General features: G+C 35.9%; 1 protein-coding gene across 3 annotated transcripts in view; it reads left to right on the top strand.

The window, feature by feature from the left end:
* The window catches only part of LOC114653862 (protein disulfide-isomerase TMX3-like), a 1,157,775-nt gene that overhangs the window by 1,126,551 nt on the left and 11,561 nt on the right, over positions 1–19,663 (top strand). For all 3 annotated transcript variants that reach the window (XM_051929281.1, XM_051929279.1, XM_051929280.1), the window contains 4 exons: positions 10,710–10,808; positions 11,282–11,339; positions 11,533–11,586; positions 12,814–12,870. In XM_051929281.1, the coding sequence (XP_051785241.1) occupies positions 10,710–10,808; positions 11,282–11,339; positions 11,533–11,586; positions 12,814–12,870 (268 nt within the window). The remainder of the gene's footprint in view (positions 1–10,709; positions 10,809–11,281; positions 11,340–11,532; positions 11,587–12,813; positions 12,871–19,663) is intronic.

Raw genomic sequence — 19,663 nt, 5'->3', positions numbered from 1 at the left:
AGAATTGCTGACTGAAGGGCTGTTTGCTTAAATAAGCATGGGGCAGCGGTTTTCATTGTGCGCATGTTTGTCCCTGTCAATAATAGTTTCAGCTGTTGAAACTTCAGTACTTAATTTGAAGTTTACCGTACCTACAGACAGTCTGTGTGTATCCAAGCAGTTTCAAACCTGCACGTTTTGCACACGTGTGCATAGATAATGTTACTTAATTTTAAAGCTGGTGCCCACGTCAAGTGTCTTCAGACTGTTAGAAGGACTCACTTTGAATGGCTTGGGGAGGATCAATGGTTTAAGAAAGACCAGTTTCAGTGTACTGTTTTGGTTAGTGTTTAATCTTCTTTGTTTGTTTTGTCTTTATTTTCCTAAATATCTGTTTGTCTTTAGTGGGTTTTTTTTAAGAACAGCAGCACTGTGGGAAGTATAAAAATAGAAACCTTTTCCCAACTTGGCAAATAGTATTGCTTATAAACCGAGGTAGGATAGGTGAGTGAGAAAGAGCTTCCCTTTTATGAAGGTGGCGATTACTGGAGAACAGGGTCGTTGATTGATGTGCTGAGTATAGCAAGGGTGTTTCTTCTGGGCAGAGGTAGCCAACTGAAGAGCGGTGTGGTGGCTCAACATTTGGCAGCCATATAGCCACCTGTATACTCTTTTGAACCATTTTATTCAACTGCTGTGGTGGAGAGGCTACTTCAGGGTATGCCCACAGATCACTTCATTCACGTGGATTCAACATAGTGCTTGATGCATGGAAAATTTAAGTTTTGCCTTTTAGAACTTTGTTTTTATTTTTGATCTCAGGTTCTGTGTCCATGGATTCAACTAACCAATAGATATGGAGGGCCAACTGCACATTAAATATGCTCTAGATTAGGATTAACATTTCTTGTTCAAGCAACTCTGCTGTTAATGAGTTTAATTGCTAAATAGTTATATATGCTTCTTAATTTTAACTGTAGAATTATATTGCTTGTTGCTTGTCAGATTGCTAAAACTGAGTATGTAGTTGAGGGGATTAACAGTATTAAAGTCTTCATGTATTCATTTTTCTTATGACACATTAATATACTGTACAGCTTGACCATGTGTTGGGGGGGGGAGGGGGGGGTCAGAGTGACACAAGGAATATTATATTCTCTGCTTGGAGTTTACACGTTCATTCCCTCCGGGTGAGTTTCCCAGTGGCTATTCTGGTTTTCTTCCTTCATCCTCTTAAGACATGAAGGTCTGATTGTGATTCCGCATTGGCTCCTGTGGATTTTGCAATGGACAGGCAGTTTACTTAATAATGTTCTTTGCTGTTTAATTTCTTCTGCCATGGTAGACTCTGGTCATACGTGACTTAAAAATTGGATTAACTGAGCATGAGAATATCATGTTTTATGCTATTTCCAACCTTATATTGAGCATTTATATTTAGATAGATAGATACTTTATTAATCCAAAGTGGAAATTCACATACAGCAGCAGCATACTGATAAAAAATCAATATTATATTAAAGAGTGATAAAAATGCAGGTATATCAGATAATAACAGTATAATGTTAACGTTTACCCCCCCGGGTGGAATTGAAGAGTCGCATAGTGTGGGGGAGGAACGATCTCCTCAGTCTGTCAGTGGAGCAGGACGGTGACAGCAGTCTGTCGCTGAAGCTGCTCCTCTGTCTGGAGATGATCCTGTTCAGTGGATGCAGTGGATTCTCCATGATGGACTGGAGCCTGCTGAGCATCCGTCGCTCTGCCACAGATGTCAAACTGTCCAGCTCTGTGCCTACAATAGAGCCTGCCTTCCTCACCAGTATGTCCAGGCGTGAGGCGTTCCTCTTCTTTATGCTGCCTCCCCAGCACACCACCGCATAGAAGAAGGCGCTTGCCACAACCATCTGATAGAACATCTGCAACATCTTATTGCAGATGTTGGACGCCAGCCTTCTAAGGAAGTATAGTCGGCTCTGTCCTCTCTTGCACAGAGCATCAGTATTGGCAGTCCAGTCCAATTTATCACCCAGCTGCACTCCCAGGTATTATAGGTCTGCATCCTCTGCACATAGTCACCTCTGATGATCACTGGGTCTATGAGGGGCCTGGTCCTCCTAAAATCCACCACCAGCTCCTTTATAGAAGCACTCATAAGACTAGAAGTAAAAACAGAAATTGACTGGGCTATGAGTTAAGACCAGCCCTAGATCCACAAGGAAGAAATGCAAACATAAGCATCACCCTAGGAAAATAACCAATAGAAATTACTTTTTGTTATAGTTCATTTATACAAAAAAGAATGACAGATTTGAAAAAATGAAGCTGAAAAAGAGAGATCTTGAGAACTGGAAGTGAGTGATCTTTTTGGCATTCTAGTGTGCTCTGTTATGAATAGAATGCCATGGCCCCTCCATGTTTTGAATGTTTAAACTTCAAATATATGACTAGTGTCCCTTCATTGGAACTTTGTTTTAGAACTTTTAATTAAACTTTCTGCCACTAAATTGATGACTTCATGGTATCTTAACATGTGATGGATGTGTCCCTAAGACCAATTTTTTTTTAGATTTTGCTCAGTGTTCAATTATAGCAAGGTTAATAGAGTACCAATAGTTTTTCTTTCAAAGACTTGTTACAAATTTTAATTTGAAAAGTATACTAAATATTATTTTTTTTTAACTTTAAATAATATAGATATTTGATTGTAAGAAACATTGCGTTGCCTTTTCATCAGTATCCCAAGAAATGATGAGATTTAGCCACTTGTTGAGATAAACTGAAAAGAACATTGCATGTAATATATAAGTATATAAGATATGTATATGATGTAAATGTTAATGTCCTTAGTTAAGCAACTGTTAGTTATTAACCTAAGCTGCTTAGAATGAAAAAGGTATTTCTCCATATTCAATTTGCTTCATGTTTGTGCTGGTATATATGTTTGTTTGATTAAATTATGTATTCATTCATTTGCAGAAATTTCCTATTTTCTTTTTGCTTGCTGACAATGATGCCTAATGAAATTTGAAATGTTTATTTGGATATTTGTGTAGGTTGTCATAGCTGTTAGCTAAACATAAGAGCAAAGTGTCATGAAGATGGTCTTTTTAGATGATGCTTTAGAATGTAGCATTACGTGGGTCAGAGACTTGGACACTGAAGTAAAAACACACATAATGCATAAAGATACTTTTCATCATGAAAGAAAATGGAGAGAAACGAGCAGCGAGGCTTTAATCAGTTAAACAGAGACATTTTTATTGTAAAATGTAGGCAGCTAAAACAAATTAGAAATGAGTGAAAGAATAAATGAGAAGTTTTGCTGAGCAAAGTCCAACAGCAGGATTAGTAAGAATGATGGGGAACACCCAAGAACAAAGAGAATTCATATTTAGATATTGTGTTATAAAAGAGAGAAAATAGAGGTGACATTTGAAAATGCAACCTTTTGTTAAATATTTTGAAACTTAGGAGAGTGCGATATATTGTCTACGATAATTTAATTTGTTGTTTTAACAGCGTGCGAGCTGAAATTATCGATTATGTCACTCACTTTGCAATAAACAATTAAAAACAGGTCTTGAGAGCCGCTGAATTTAAGCGTTTACCGTCTCATGTAACACAGGGTTGACAACTGTGCATGTGTAAAGCGAGTATTGCAGGTTCAGCACACCAGAAGATCAAAGCCCCATAGGTGTCGGTGTGTGTGTGTGTGTGTGTGGGTAAGGTGTGGGGAACAAACAAACAAACAAAAAAAATCAGAATTGTGTAATTCATTTGAACTGACTATTTTTCAGTAAGAAGCGTATGCCTGTCGGATGTGTTTTATTTTGCATGCCGTCCTGGTTGAGGGTCCTAGATTCCAAAGTACTTTTTTTTTTTCTTTTCTTTCATTATTTAACATACTTACACAGATTCCCATCTTCTTACCCCAATTCATCAAGCCCCGACTTGTGAATATAGTATGTACATTAAAGACACCAATGTTAGTGCAATCATGAAGTGGAATAGAGATGATGCGCCTTCCTGTAAATCCCAACCGTTTTATTCAAAGTGAAGTATACATCTCATCTAGCCAGAGTTGGGTGAAAAAGAAACAAAAGTAAAGTCTTTTGGCAGCTATTAAAAAAAAAAAAAAAAACACTGGAATTCAGAGAAGGCAAGTCTCTGCACACTGCTGTTGAAAAAGAGATCAAGAGCTACTTGATGATACCTGAGGTGGACAGTGATGTAAATCCACATGAGTGGTAGAAAACAAACTTGCAAATGAGTACCTGTGAATCCCTTCCTCAAGCAGCCCTTATGAGAAAGCTTTCAGCACCGGAGGAAATATTGTAACATATAACTGTGCTGTTCTGAAGCCAAATGCTGGGGACAGTGTGGTGTTTCTGTCACATAACTTGAACTTTCCTCAGTCGAATTGTACAGTTGTTTTATTTTTTCTGATGTCTTTGTGCAATATTGGACAAAACTTGAAGTTAGTAATTTGTTTAAAAATGTTATAGGTTTGGGCTTTTTTGTATCTTTGTGCAATATATGACAGAATTTGTTTTCAAATGCCATCGTTTTTTCCTCTGCAGTATTTGACATAGGTTTGAATTTTAACACTATAGTATAGCATGTTAGATTTTTGTTCTTGCTTGTATGCCGTGCAATACAACTTACAGCAGAGCAGTTTATGCTTATCTAGACTATAATGTTTATGTCCTGTAGTTCACTTATGATTAGTATTTTATTTTCTTTGGATTCATATCTTGTTTACATTAAGGATACATGTCTGTTTAAAACACTCTCGTTATAATAGCTTTGTTGGTATTTTGTGCAAATCCTGTAGGCCATTTTGAAATAGTTTATTCCCACTTGCACTGTTTGATCTCCGTAACACTTTGACTGGTGATTTTAATGTTTTTGTGTTATTTTAGCTTTCCTGAACTGTTGTTTCCATTAATCTCATTAGTAAGCTACAATTAATATCCTGTTATCAGGACCAAGCTAGATCAATAAGACTTTTACAAACATGTTTTTAAAAGATGCAAAATATTGTCTAATTATGATTATCTTCAAAGTCCCAGAAAATATCAATATATCATTTTTTGCCAATCTCGCACACCCCTATTTGGAACTGCTTAGTTTTCTCATCTATAGGATAACTGTTGTTGTACTGACAAAGAGTTTTAGGATACCGATTTCTGTCTTAGTCTAGTTGCAGGTATAATTATATAGCAGTAATAACACTACTTCTTCTTGCTTCTTGTTCTCTGATACTTTGAATGCTTGCACTTTCTAAACACTCTTCTGCTTTTTATACCATGCTTTGTAAGTCATCTTCAATAAGGGTGTCTTCTAAATTAATAATAGTAATGTTCAATTCCCTAACTACCTTTACCCCAAAAATTGATGATCATAAAGTTTGTGTATCTGTCAGTTGGCTTATTTTTTTTAAAAAAGGTACAGCTTCTTCCAGTTTTGCTTACAACTCACACACTTCAATGCAAAAATCATTTTTATTACCTCTGAATTTCTCTTAATTCTTTTACAATGTACTCTCATTGCTTTCTAAAGCGTAGATCAGACTGAAATGTGACACCACAATTACTATTTCAGAATACCCTCTGCTTAGATAGGTAGATAGATAGATACTTTATTAATCCCAAGTGGAAATTCACATACTCCAGCAGCAGCATACTGAAAAAACAATATTAAATTAAAGAGTGATAAAAATGCAGGTAAAACAGACCGTCGCTCTGCCACAGATGTCAAACTGTCCAGCTCCATGCCTACAGTAGAACCTGCCTTCCTCACCAGTTTGTCCAGGCGTATACCTTCTACATATAATTAGATTCCTAATTGTTTGGATGTCAAGAATCTATCTTACTAAACCACAGTTAATTTATGCATGGCGGATGCACCGAGGTGCATGCGCACTGCGGCCTTGGCGCCCACTCCAGAGTCAAACACAGCGGCATCCCAAAACGTGGCGGCGCCCACCCCAGAGTCAAATGCAGCGGCTTCCCAGAGTCAGTAGGTGGCGCTCAAACAACATGGATAAAGACAATGAACAAAGGCGCCCACACAAAGAAACTGTTTTAGTTCAAACCAGAGTCAGTAGGTGTCGCCCAAACAACATGGATAAAAACAATGAACGAAGGCGCCCACACAAACAAACCGCTTTAGTTCAGATGGGGTTATTGAATTAAATGGAAACTTTACCATGCCTACGACCTTTGAACTAAACCTGAGGTAAAGCGTGTACGCCAGGTTGTAAAGCCGCCCGGACCCGACCGGCCACACCACCGCATATACGACGACACAGCCATAAAAAAACAAAAACGAGACTGCATGAAGAAAAACAATAACAGAATGACCCATACTGCTTTCGCATGTGTTGACAAATATTGCATCGGATTGGAACAGTGCACCCTGAGCCAAATCACCACTGCAAATGTGCCCAAATGTACGTGTTACATCTAGATGACGCAGTATATCAACCACAGAGCTAATAATGAGAAACGTAGCTGAAGTCATAAACAATCGCCCATTAGCAGACTCTATAAAAATGCTACATGAGGTTGAAAGAGAAGCCAATACAACAGCAGAGGCGGACGGTGTGGCACCAACTACAATTGCCTTAGTGCTTTTAAAGGACAAAGAACAGGATCCGAGACGATACAATGTTCCCATCGTTAATGAAGTGGCAATTCTGTTTCAAAGTGATGACGGTGAGCCTCCGTTTCACCACGATATTGTCATGCATTTACGTCCTGATGGAAACAAGGCGCCTACAACGCACTTCTGAAACACCACAACCACATGAGTCACAGCTCCAAAAAGAAACCGCTTTAGTACAAATATGTTTATTTAATTAAATGACATTTCCCAGGACGCACCCACCCTCCATGAGGTGATTGCCATTCTTGGATTTGCGATTCTTTCGAGAATTGCGGGCTTGCTGGTATATTAGAGTGTGAGGTCATGAATTGCGTTGGCCGCTCTTCTTTTGTTCTTGATTCCCAAACCCCAAAAAGTGCACAGTGTTTTTTACACACACTTTGGTTACCAAAGTATATACTTCTAATAAATTTAATTGACTTTGCTTGCCAGGTATCAGGGCGGCTAACCAAAATGTAATTAGCATAATTAAAGAAAATACGTTAGCAAAGAGAATCTTGCACATTCAGCGTATCATGGCACTTTAACACCAACCAAAAAGAGGTGGTATAATTCTGGTGCATAAGCTTTGAAAAAGAATAAAAATAACTTCTCCAAAGGCAGTGCTGGAGTTGGTTAAAGAACATCAATGTATCTTAGCAAGCAGTCCAAAGAAGAGCTAACATGCATCTGGGATTAAACAAAATTGGTAAGTATATCCCTTTAGTCCCTGTTTTATAACTATAGATAAATCCATGTGCTTCATATGTGAAGGATTTCCATTTTCACTACTGATATGTAAGGACAGAGAAATGATGGGCAGAGTTTTTATCTTTGTGATGTAGTTTGTCATAAAATCAAATATTCTACATCTTTACTGCTTAGGAAACCTGGCTCATTTCACCCACTTGGCTTTATTATTCTTCATGAAAGCTGTGGAATCTAATTTTCCTTATGCTACATTTTTTCAAAGTAGTAGTTATATGCATTTTTTGCTCAGAGGTTTGGTCTATTTATATGCTTAAGTTACATTTACAATAATTATGTTTACATATTGCCATATTTGTTTTATATAATTTGAATAAGACATACACACAAGATTTGGAACACCTCGGTTTTTCCAGTTTTTTTTTCACATTTAATCAGCTGAATTACAACGAATGACCTAAAATGGTGAAAAGTTAAGCAGTAAACTGCCAGGGATTTAAATTTAATGTTTACATTGGCAAAAACTGGATAAAAAGGAAAATTCAGAAAATTAGTAATGGACCTTCTTCAGGGAACAACTAATATGTTACAACCTATAGATGTTCTGTAGCAATTAAAGTGAATTATACCTTGTAATTTGCACAGGTATCACAACTTCTTTTGATTACTTAAAACCCCTCTGACTGTCTTAAAGCAGGTTTGGAAAGGACTACTGTGTTACTATACCCTCTGAAGTACCACTTGGACAAAATTACACTGTAGAAAGTTGAAAATTCCAGCGATAATGGCAAGAAAATGTAATTTAACAAATGAAATGAGACGGGCCATTATTAACCTTGGAAGTGTAAGCCTTTCATTTTAGATAAACTGCAAAAAAAAAAAAAAAATCGTGTCAGTAAGTCCGGTGTCCTACACAGTCCAAAGGCAATTGGAAATTGAAAGAAACTCTGATAGGATGAGATCTGGCAGACTCAAAGTCATAAGCCAATGCAGAAGACAAGTTTCTGAGGGTCACCAGGTTGCATGATAGGCGCCTCACAGCTCAACAGCTTCAAGCACAGCTTAACAGTGCAGGTCAGAAAAAGCAAACGTCAGTTTCTGCTGTGAAAAGGAGACTTTGTGCTGCAGGTTTGACAGTGAAAGTGGCGGTAAGAAAGCCATTCCTTAAAGGATAAAACAGGGCCTTGAAATACTGGCTGCCTGCTACTGCAGACTGGAAGAAAGTCTCATGGACCAATGAATCGAGATTTAAATCTTCAGTTTATCACACAGGGTGTTTGTATACTGTCGAGTTGGTGAAAAGGTGGTTCTTCAGTGTGAAAAGGTATTTTTTGTCGGAGGCAGTGTTGAATCAAAAATTTGAATACAATTTTGTACACTTAGTAATTCCTTGACTTATTTGTTTTATTTACCGTTGTTTATTTGTTCTGTGCCTTGATTTCATGAAATATTAAGACATTAAACTGCATGTGATTCCATATAAATTGAAAAAAATTGAAGTATACTGTACCAGTACTGTATCTTTACAGTTCCCTAAGGGTTTTCTTAATCTCTGATTCGTGGACATGTTTGTAATGGGTTGCATGATCAGTTAACCAAGTTTGTCTAAGCCCCAAATTCCGTGGCAAGCGATACCCCACACCTTATTTACCATATAATTTATTATGGTCAAATGTGAAATAGTGCAGTTGACACATCACAGGGAGCTTTCTTTTCTGTACCACGAGATAGTAAAAAGTATTCCTCTCAACACCACCCACCCCTCTCACAATGAATAAAACGATCAAACTTGTGATGACTGACATGCCAAGACACACATGTACAAAATGGGAGAGAGGAAGGAATTACAGACGTGCTTGTGAGGACAAAGGACCGCAGGGCTAGTTTGAAAAGTCGAAACGAAATTGATTGTGTCACAACACTGTGACTATTTTCAGGGTGTTATTAAGGGTGAGCAAATAGAGTCGGGGGTAAATGTTATATGCTAAAAGCAGTGGCCATGGCCAAGTGGTTGGTCCTTCACCACGTTTGCTGTTATGGGATGGATTGTATCTGTCTGTAACAGAGGGGCAAGGAAGATTTTGCATGAAGTTCAATTTATTTTATTTTATTATTCAATTGATTTTGCATATACAGTAGATAGATAGAAATGTGCCTCAGTGAAGAATTCCTTCTCGTAACACTGTATAGAGTGGTTCAATAAATTTCATCCTATTGGTCAAGAACATATTTGTTGCACTGTTTGAAAAACAGAAAATATCCAAGCATTGAGACAAGCTGTAGACATTCAATACAATATCAGTCAGCGTTATATTTTTTCAAATGGGTCAGATCACCATTTTGTTTATCAAGATTTATCCTGTCACCAGATAAAATATAAATAGTGCATTTTTTTTTTACTTACTGTACTAAATTGTTAAATTAAAAATGAGATATGCTGAACTGTTTGTGAAGTCACTTAGAAAAATGTATTGTTAATGATGGGGCTTATCTGAAGAGTGTTCTTTTTTTTTATTTTCTTTAAATTATGTTATTGAAGGACTGCATCAGCTAATTGTTTTTTGACTAATGTATTCCTTATCTGGTGCCATGAATCAAGTAACTAACTTGAGTGATCATTCCTACTCTCCGTTCAAAAATCAGAGCTCTCAGCTTTACTAAAGCTTGCACTAAGCATTTACACTGATAGAAATACCTCAGAAATCTATTCCCTGTTTTGAATGATAATTATTATTTTATTAACAGTACATTTCCTTTTTTCTTTTCTCTTTTAGTAATAATCATGTAAGAAATATTGTTCAATAGAAAAGGAACCAACTTTTTATTATATGGCTGTTATTTGTCTATTAATGGCTGTGATGTCATAATAGTGATAATCCTCTTCTTGAGTCCCAGTATGCTATTAACTTTCTTATTTGGATCCTTGGATTAAAAAGTATAAGAATCCCTACACAAAGTAATGTTGAACTGATATTTGTGTTCTTTCCTGAATACTCAATTTTTACTTGAATTGCACAGGTTGTTGTATTACTTTATTCCTGGTATTGTCAAATTAGATATCTGCACTAGCTTTTGAAAATGGACAAATGAATGTGTTTTAAAATATTGCTGTTAAAGCAATTTCAGGTAAAATGTCTTATTTCACCTGTTATGGTATGCACCCAGTCAGTGTATCCTGTATATCGTTTCATTTGTAAAGCTGTTGTGCATCACATTAGATTTTGGAAATTAATTAAAATAAGTTAAAAATGACTTAGAAATGATTTTTTTGGATGTTTCTTGGGTAGCCCAGTTAGGTAATTTTTACTCCAGTCTGACTTGCTTTGTTTTTACTGGCATGTAAAGAAACTTTTTTTGTTTTTTTTAATTTGTAGAATATGAAGATGGGGATCTCTCTACCTGGATCAATAAGGAAAGATTCCAAGGATACCTGAACATTGATGGTTATACTTTGTATGAACTTGGAGAAACAGGTGAAATGATCACCCTATAAATGAAATCATACAAGAGCTTTAAGCCAGTGATTTCTAATTTTGTTCTTAAATAGTGACCACATTGCTTCTTTAATATTTGTCAGTGCTGTTATATTTTTACTTGGAAACCTTTGTTTAATGACTCTTATTATCCTTAAGTTATTGAAAGAAAATGTTGTATAGCATTCAGAATTGTGTACATCATTTAAAAAGAAACAGAGAAATTAAAATTATCTCGAATTTGATTGGGAAGCGTGCAATTTAAGGAAAGCCGGTAATAGTTCATAAACTTAAAATCAGAATTAAAAATGAAAAACTGTATCCTATTGTTGTCTGGTTTTCGTAGTTGCGATATGTTTAGATTAGTATTTGGTGCAGTATTTTTTTACTTGATTTGTATGTAAACTTTACTTTTTCAACTTGTACCTCTAAAGTTCTTCAGTATCAATATTCTGAATTTCACAAAATTACAGGAAAGCTTGTGGCCATTGCTGTTGTGGATGACAAAAAACCCGCAGAGGAAAATATTAGGTAAGTGCCTACATCTTGTATTTCACCTTTGTCTTGATGAACTGTGCTTTGGCCAATATCAGTAAGGTATTCATTCAAAACTTGCATTTTTTAATGCATTTATGCCTAAGATGTTAGTGAGTCAGGTTTTAATTATGAATTTCTTACATCCAAATTAATTTCCTGTGCGATGAAAGTTTCCTTTTTCTTACAGATTGAAATCTCTCATTCAGACTGTATCAAAAGACTACAGGAGCCAGTTCAGCAGGTAAGAAAGGTTGTCTGTGACTTGAATTCTAAGGATTCCATTGTAATCACAAGAACTTTTATTACAAATATTGCAGAAGTTTAGTGATACTATTTATTGTTTATAAGTATTTAACTTCAGATCTTTAGAACCATATCTACATAACTAAACTGCTCACTTAATAACCCATATTTTGTTTGCATTTTAACTAGTTTTACTGTAACTGCATGTTTGCAGTCCAGTGCTGTCATTTAAAGCTTACCTGTCCTTTGTCATACTCCTGTTACTGTTTTCAACACTTCACTCCCAATATACACCTTTGCAGAATTAGTATGAAAGTTAAGTCTTATTTATCAAATTTTCCATCCTTATTTATGTAGCAATTGCTTAATAAAAGAGACTGATTATGAAATGTGCGTATTCATTCCTAATTTAATATATCTCTTCTTTCTAAGGTCTTCACAGCTGTAAATGATTTAATTCAGATTTAAATATTTAAATTTTAAGGGCTTGGCTGTAGAAGCCAAGAAGAAGGTGTACTGCCTTGTTTTAAAATCCTTGCAAATGTTCAGAAAGGAGTAAATGTAAATATTTTCTGTTGTGACATTTATATGATGAGTTAGTTTTTAAACAGAATATTTTGATAAAATTATTTCCTCACGCAAGCAGGTATTTGTATATTTAAGCAGTATATTAAGAAGGCAGTTGTGCAAAGAAATGTTTATTTTTCTTATCTCCTGCCTCTAAGTGGATTTTCCTCCAGGCACTCTGGTTTTCCTCCCATACCCCCAAAGACATGCTGTTTAGATTATTTGGGTCCTGTGTGGGTGCAGTTATGTTTCTGAGTAGGCCTTGCAGTGGATTCTTTCCATTTCCAGGGCTCTTTCTCCCATTCCTGTCAGGATAGGCTTTGGCTTTCCATAACCCTTATTTAATACACGGGTTATAAAATTGCACCTTATATATTCCAGATTTCCATCATAATAATAAGAATAATGTATTTAATGTTATCTGTGTTTTGACAGACTAGAGAAGTGGACCTCCTATTGCTACAAGGGTTCATGTGCGCTCATATGTTTCAATTTATTTTGTTGCAGTGATCTTTGAATTCCTGTGGTGTTTAAATAAGTTAGAAATACTTCTAAGTTACAATACAATATACAATATGTAATATATATTTTGATTAAAATATTTAAAAACCTAAGCGTAATACAAGGTAAAACATTTATTTTTGCTTTTAAATTTCAGAGATTTCCAGTTTGGTCACATGGATGGAAGTGAATACATAAACAGCCTAATAATGGAGTGAGTATTTTTTTAAATATGGTATAAGACTTTGTTTAGAAGTGTAAAATCTAGTTTTGTTAAAGTATTGTGACACTGTGAATGAGAAGCTTTAGTAACTGATATTTCAGAAGAAAATTTTGTGAAAAACTAACTTTCATTATAAGAGTATTCATTCGTTGCTATACAAATATCCATAGCATTACAGCAAACTCTAGTGACTTTCATACTCCCACAAACCACTCTAATTCTCCAAAATTGTTGTTAACCCAATGCTGATTAAAACAGCTTATTATTTATTTATACAAGTATTAATTCTAAGTGAAACTCATAGTGATTGATGGAGTTTTGTTTTTAAAAAACTTCCAGTGTTACATCATGACTGTAAATTAGGTGAATTTCTAGACAGTTTAGGAAAGATGTTGGCACAATGTTTTTACAGGTAGATAATATAAAGCTTTACACAATTGAAAATAAAATAATTTTTTATAAACGCAAACTTTACTGTAATGGGAGCATTACATATATTTTTTTATTTATTAGAATGATTTTGTTGTGCATTTATTTAATATGCAATTGAAGTTGTGCATTATGACTAAACAACTCCACTTCTAGCTCATCAGCCTCAAGTACATTGTTCGAAGGTCTAATGTATTATTTAAATGTTTGCAAATGTAAAGAGTAAATCGGTTTTCCTCCTGTCTACATTTTGACAAGAACCTTCATCAACTGTCATCTAGTAGGCAGTGAACTGGGCGACTAAAAAGGCTTGTAGAATCTTGAAGTATATACAGTAGTGCATGGTAGTGTTTCCCACCATCAATCCTGGAAAAACCCAATGGCTGCTTACTTTTACTCCTACAAATTTCTCATTCTGTTCATCTCTCTTATTTTTAATTGATCTTACTACGTACTTACCTGGCCTACAAGAGAAATTCATAAAAATGTGTATACTTTACCATAGCTTTTAATGCTTATGTTTCTTTGACTGTTTTTTTTTACTTTTCTGTAACATTTGCTCCTGTAATTATATCCAGATGCTGACAATGAGCATACGGAAAGGGCACAAATCATGTTGAATGTTAAAGTGGAGCAGTGGCTTCACTGCCAATTTCACTTGCCTGTTCTATTAAAAACATTTCTTAATAATGAGCAAATACGTGAATATGGCACTCACTTTTAGAATCCAATATTGTTCAGTGAACCAGGACAGAGTCCACATTGTTCCTCCTGAGTCTGATGTTTAACTATCTGACATAACCTGCATTTAAACACTGAGGCACAGGCTTTCCCCAGAGAAGCTTATGGGTGTCCTCCCTCAGTAATTAGAACACCTACTCTTGTACCCCATTTTTGTTAAAAAGGTGAACAAATCCAGAGACATTGCCACCACCTTAAATCTAATACCATAAGAAATGTATAATTTACTCTGTTGGAAGATATAAAAATAATAATTTACTGCAGAAGTTACTGTGTTTTTTGTGATTGGTGTAAAGTAAGACCAACTTATTTGTTCAGGTAGTCTAGAATACAAATTAGAAGTTATAAATATGAAACATTTTTCTTATTATTAAGCTCCAATTCCCGTCCAAAAATATTCTGATAACTGGCACTTTTTAGTGTAGAGCTGTGTCATTCAAAACTGTTAATTGTATTAAGAATGGCTGCATGCCTAAACAGCACTCCAGATTTTCACTAGTTTTCTTGGGATTGGGTCTAAGAGAAATGTACTACATTTCATTTTTATAAATTAAACTTAAGATTGCTTGTTCTGTTATAAGGCTTCAAATTGGCATGTGAGAAGAGAGGTAAGGTTTGACATTGCAAAGCTTATTGCAGATTATCTTGTAAACTCCCAAGGCTTTACATTATACAGGTGTTGTATGATGTTAGGACTTTTGCATCCTAATCCAGCACCTCTGAGCATAGGGTGACCAAACCTGAGTTGGAGGTTTCTACAGTTAAGGCTGCAATAGAGAATTGGAAGACCTTGTCAAGGTGTCCTGTAGAGAGAGTATGCATTTCTAGAGTGTTGTGGAACCCATCCTAGAGAGGTAGAAAAAAGTGGGTCGCTGTCAAATGTAACTGTGCACACTGTCTATTGGCATCCACCCCAGAGTCTGAGGTGCCTGTTTTCAGGACCTTTGCATACTGATGATGATTGTACCACCAGCACCAGTTACATCTCAACTAAAGGGTTAGTGATGTATTGGGAAAGGAATATTTGGAAACTACCTGATGTTGTCCAGTTATATAAATAAGGTGACCAGAGCAATCCTAGTTACTATAAGTAAGGAAGCTTAGCATGTGTGGAAGCAATTATTATCAGAAACGTTGAGCAGCATCTGTTACGTATTAGTGACACAGCTAGCACGGTCTCGGATGAGGAGATCATGTTTCACGAAATATGAAATAAGAAAAACATTTGATTAAACAGGTTTCTAAAGTTATATTTTGTTTATTTTTAAAAAGCTTTTAATAGTGTAGTCCATTAAAGGCACACTATGCAGATGGCTGGAAAAGTGTCACAGGCCACAAAGCAGTTTTGTTTATGTAAATGAACTTGATAAGAATGTGTCTAAGCAGATGACATCAAACTAGTTGGAATATGAATATAGTGTGGAATTAGCAAAATTGTTCTTCCAAAATAGCTCCAAGAATCACCTGGTGAAACCAGCTGTAACAAAGTCAGTCTTTTGAGTCACCATATGGATAATGAAAGCAACCAAAGAAAAATAGTCTGTTCATCTTAGAGAGAAGATTTTGAAGAGTGCATCTTATTCAGTGAAAATATTTGAGATCAAAGAACTATGATTATGATCATCATTGTGAAGCCAATGCTATAAAACAAATCCAGCAAAGTAAGAGATTCAGATATTGTTCACTAGTAAAAGGAATGTTAGATTTAGAAGGTGTTTTAAGAGTTAGTGAGAAATGCATTGATGGAGTTATAGTTAAATATATGTTAAATTGTTAACATCTTTGATGATTTTAAAAATAACTCCAAAGTAAAATTTTTTCAGGTGAATTTAGGGTTTCTCTAAGCATGTGCTTCAAGCTTATTGATATAAATGGTAAGAATAAAAGTGAAGAATTGAAATGTAGAACTGCCTTCAGATGTCTTGTATGCAATTGATCTTCTGCTAATAGTGAATGGCAAAACAGAACTGAAGGACCTGAAATGTAATTTTGGTATGGAAGCAAAAGACATGAAAGTCGGTATAGGTTATTAGTGCAGGTAAAGGTAGAAGAGACATATAACAGAGTGAAGGGGTCCTAATATAGTCAGTTTAACTATTTTGAGGCAGATGTTGACTTATAATGACATTTAGTATTGTTTTCACACAGCTGCCAGCAGCTACACAAACATATTCAGCACTATGACTGGCTGGGAACCGATCAGCTGATGCTGGTACATCACTTTTGTTTTTAGTCTCCAAGGGCCTCATGCATAATAACACTGTGTGTAGAATTCACACTAAAACAAAATCCAGTTGCATAAATCTGTGTGTATGCCAACTTCCACGTTGTTCCGCTCCATAAATCCTGGTCAGCGTGAAAAGTAACGCTCGTGCACGCGCCTGCCACCCCACCCTGACTCCTCCCAGAATTATGACTTTTTGAATATGCAAATCAATATAACTAGCCCATCATGAGTTGCGTTGCATGAAAAGACAACGGCAAAAGCTTTGGGGGAAAAAGAAGAATTTCAGCAAATACCAAGTAGAGGCAAGGAAAAACGTACTATTTGTTGATTTAAGCAGCGATATAAACAACTAAAGAAAGCTGATTGAGTGGCAGAGAAACTTGAACGTTCAAGTTCTCAAAGTCGCACAGTGCCCGAAATAAATAGGAAGTGGTCAGATATCAAAGTCGCCGTTAAAAGGCGAGTCGTAGCCCACCGTTTCAGTGTCATATGGAAGCGTATTAGGGTACAGAAAAAAGAAAAAAAACTGGGACACAGTTTGAAAAAAAGATTGAAATTTCCACTTTAATCACGTAGTTTATTTTGTCATTAAAGTAGAACATCATAAACTCCATCTTAAAATTGTTTAATATTTTCTCAAATCCCATCGTAACTAAAGTAGCATGTCAAATGCTTCGTATTCCATGTGGTGTTCTATGTACTCTTATGTGTATGAATCACTACGTGCTCCTTAAACGAGCTTTCTCTTATGCCAACAGGACACAGAATCCACTACATTTGTGATGTTACAGCTCTCTGAACAATTTAAATATAAAGATGTAAACTTAATATCATTTTCATAATGATAGAAATTAAAGCATGTATAAAACATTGAGGCACGATGGTGCAGTGGTAGCAATGAGTATGCACCCCCTCCATAGATTGTTCCTGCCTGCCGCAAGATGCTTGCTGTGCCGTGTGCCTTCAATGAAATAATTTATTGCAGCAGTGCTGTCTCTTTCAAACATACTAACCCCCAATTCCTGTCCGTCCTTTTCTTTCTCCAAATAACCAATCACCACACAATCAGATCTGTAATAAATGTCAAGCCATCTGTAAGCTTAGAACGCCGATTCTTCAAAATTTTAAGTAACATTGAAATATCTTCATAGTATATGTTTAATTATTCCATCCGTCTATCCATCCAGGGTCGCACCAGTCCCAGCAAGCGTACAGCGCGAGGCAGGAGCAATCCCTGAACGGCTGCCAGCTCATCAATACCGCTGCACCAATGAGTCCTTGCATATTTTAATCATTAACAATATACATTTTTTAAATGAAATTATAAATTTATCTGTATAATGTAATATATAGTGCTGATAGTGCTGCTGCTTTGCAGTAAGGAGACTGTGGAAGATTGTGGGTTCGCTTCCTGGTTCTTTCCTGTTTGGATAGCGCTTTGAGTACTGAGAAAAGCGCTATATAAATGTAATGAATCTATACTAATTAATAAAAGGCAAAGCCCTCACTGACTGACTGACTGACTGACTGACTCACTTATCACTAATTTTCCAACTTCCCGTGTAGGTGGAAGGCTGAAATTTGGCAGGCTCATTCCTTACAGCTTACTTACAAAAGTTAGGCAGGTTTCATTTCGAAATTCTACGCGTAATGGTCATAACTGGAACCTGTTTTTTGTCCATATGCTCTAATGGAGGAGGCGGAGTCACGTATCGCGTCATCACGTATTACGCCTCCTACGTAATCACGTGAAGTGAAAACAAGGAAGAGATTTACAGCACGAGTCAAACACAGGAACGAAGGTAAATGACGTTAATTGTTGAGTGTCTTTTAATACTTTGTAATTGTTGAGTGTCTTTTAATACTGTGTAAGCATACATATTAACAGATGTGCAATTAAACGTGTGCATTTACGGGGTGATTTCTCAGGCTTAAAGCTCGAAGTGATCACTCGAGTGAAGGCAGCTTCACAAAAAAACAGATCCTTAACAAACTGTTATTGGTATATTTTACCTCAATTTTAAAAGGTTTTCTTTTCTTCTTAATAAAAATTTAAAAGCAGAACGTCGCCGGTGCGAACCGCGGGGATTTGAGCGACTGACGCATACAGACATATTCATGAGTGCAGGTACTTCTGAAACAAAGCACCGTGTAAACCTAAAGTTTAAATTAAGTTCATAGACCTACAAAAGGTTGCTATTGATTTCAGGCAAGATTGCTTTTCTCCTGTACAACTATACGTTGCATTCTCAAGAGTGTGCTTGCACAGCTTGCTCATATTACAACCAGAGTGCTGAACTGACAAACTGGTATACAAACAGAACAATCGTAAAAACAGGATTAAATAAAAAGGCTGCTTCCGTTGGCGAAGCAACGAAAAAGGAAGACCTTATATGACGTTCATTTATAAAACAGTGGAGAGGCTGTGTGAAGTCAGCTACACAAAAAAACAGATCCTTAACAAATTGTTAGTGGTATATTTTACCTCAATTTGAAAAGGTTTTCTTTCTTCTTTTCTCTCTCTCTCTCTCTCTCTCTCTATATATATATATATATATATATATATATATATATATATATATATATAGAGAGATATATATCTATACTAGCAAAATACCCGCGCTTCGCAGCGGAGAAGTAGTGTGTTAAAGAGGTTATGTAAACATATATATATACATAAACATATATAAATATATATACATATCTACATATACACATATCTACATATACATATATATCTACATATATATATATATATATATATATATATATATATATATATATATATATATATACATACTTGCAAAATACCAGCGCTTTGCAGCGGCGAAGTACTGCTTTAAAATTTTAAATAATAAACTGAGGGAAATTATACCAATAATTATTTGTTAAGGATCTCTTTGTATACCATGTTGTCAGTTCGCCCCTCCAGTTGTAATATGACCAAGTTGTGCGCTGAGCTTACTCTTGAGCATGCAACGTATAGTTGGCCATGTGAAAAGCAAATCAAGAACAGCAAGACCGCACCAGCTGCGGAGCTCAGCTCGGAGCGAAATGAAGTGAATGAAATGAGGTGAATGGGAGGGGAGATGATCACGTGACTCCAACACCCGCCTTAACTCTCCATCCCTCCACAAACACAGTCTCTCGGATCCCAACTCTCCTTTATATATATATATATATATATATATATATATATATATATATATATATATATATATATATATATATATAGATAAATGTGTGTATGTATGTGTGTGTATATATATGTATGTGTATGTATGTATGTGTACAGTAATCCCTCCTCCATCGCGGGGGTTGCGTTCCAGAGCCACCCGCGAAATAAGAAAATCCGCGAAGTAGAAACCATATGTTTATATGGTTATT

This window comes from Erpetoichthys calabaricus, chromosome 6 (assembly GCF_900747795.2).
Source record: "Erpetoichthys calabaricus chromosome 6, fErpCal1.3, whole genome shotgun sequence".
Lineage (NCBI taxonomy): Eukaryota > Metazoa > Chordata > Cladistia > Polypteriformes > Polypteridae > Erpetoichthys > Erpetoichthys calabaricus.
Note: the sequence above shows the minus strand (reverse complement) of the source record. Positions and strands in the feature narration are given on the sequence as shown.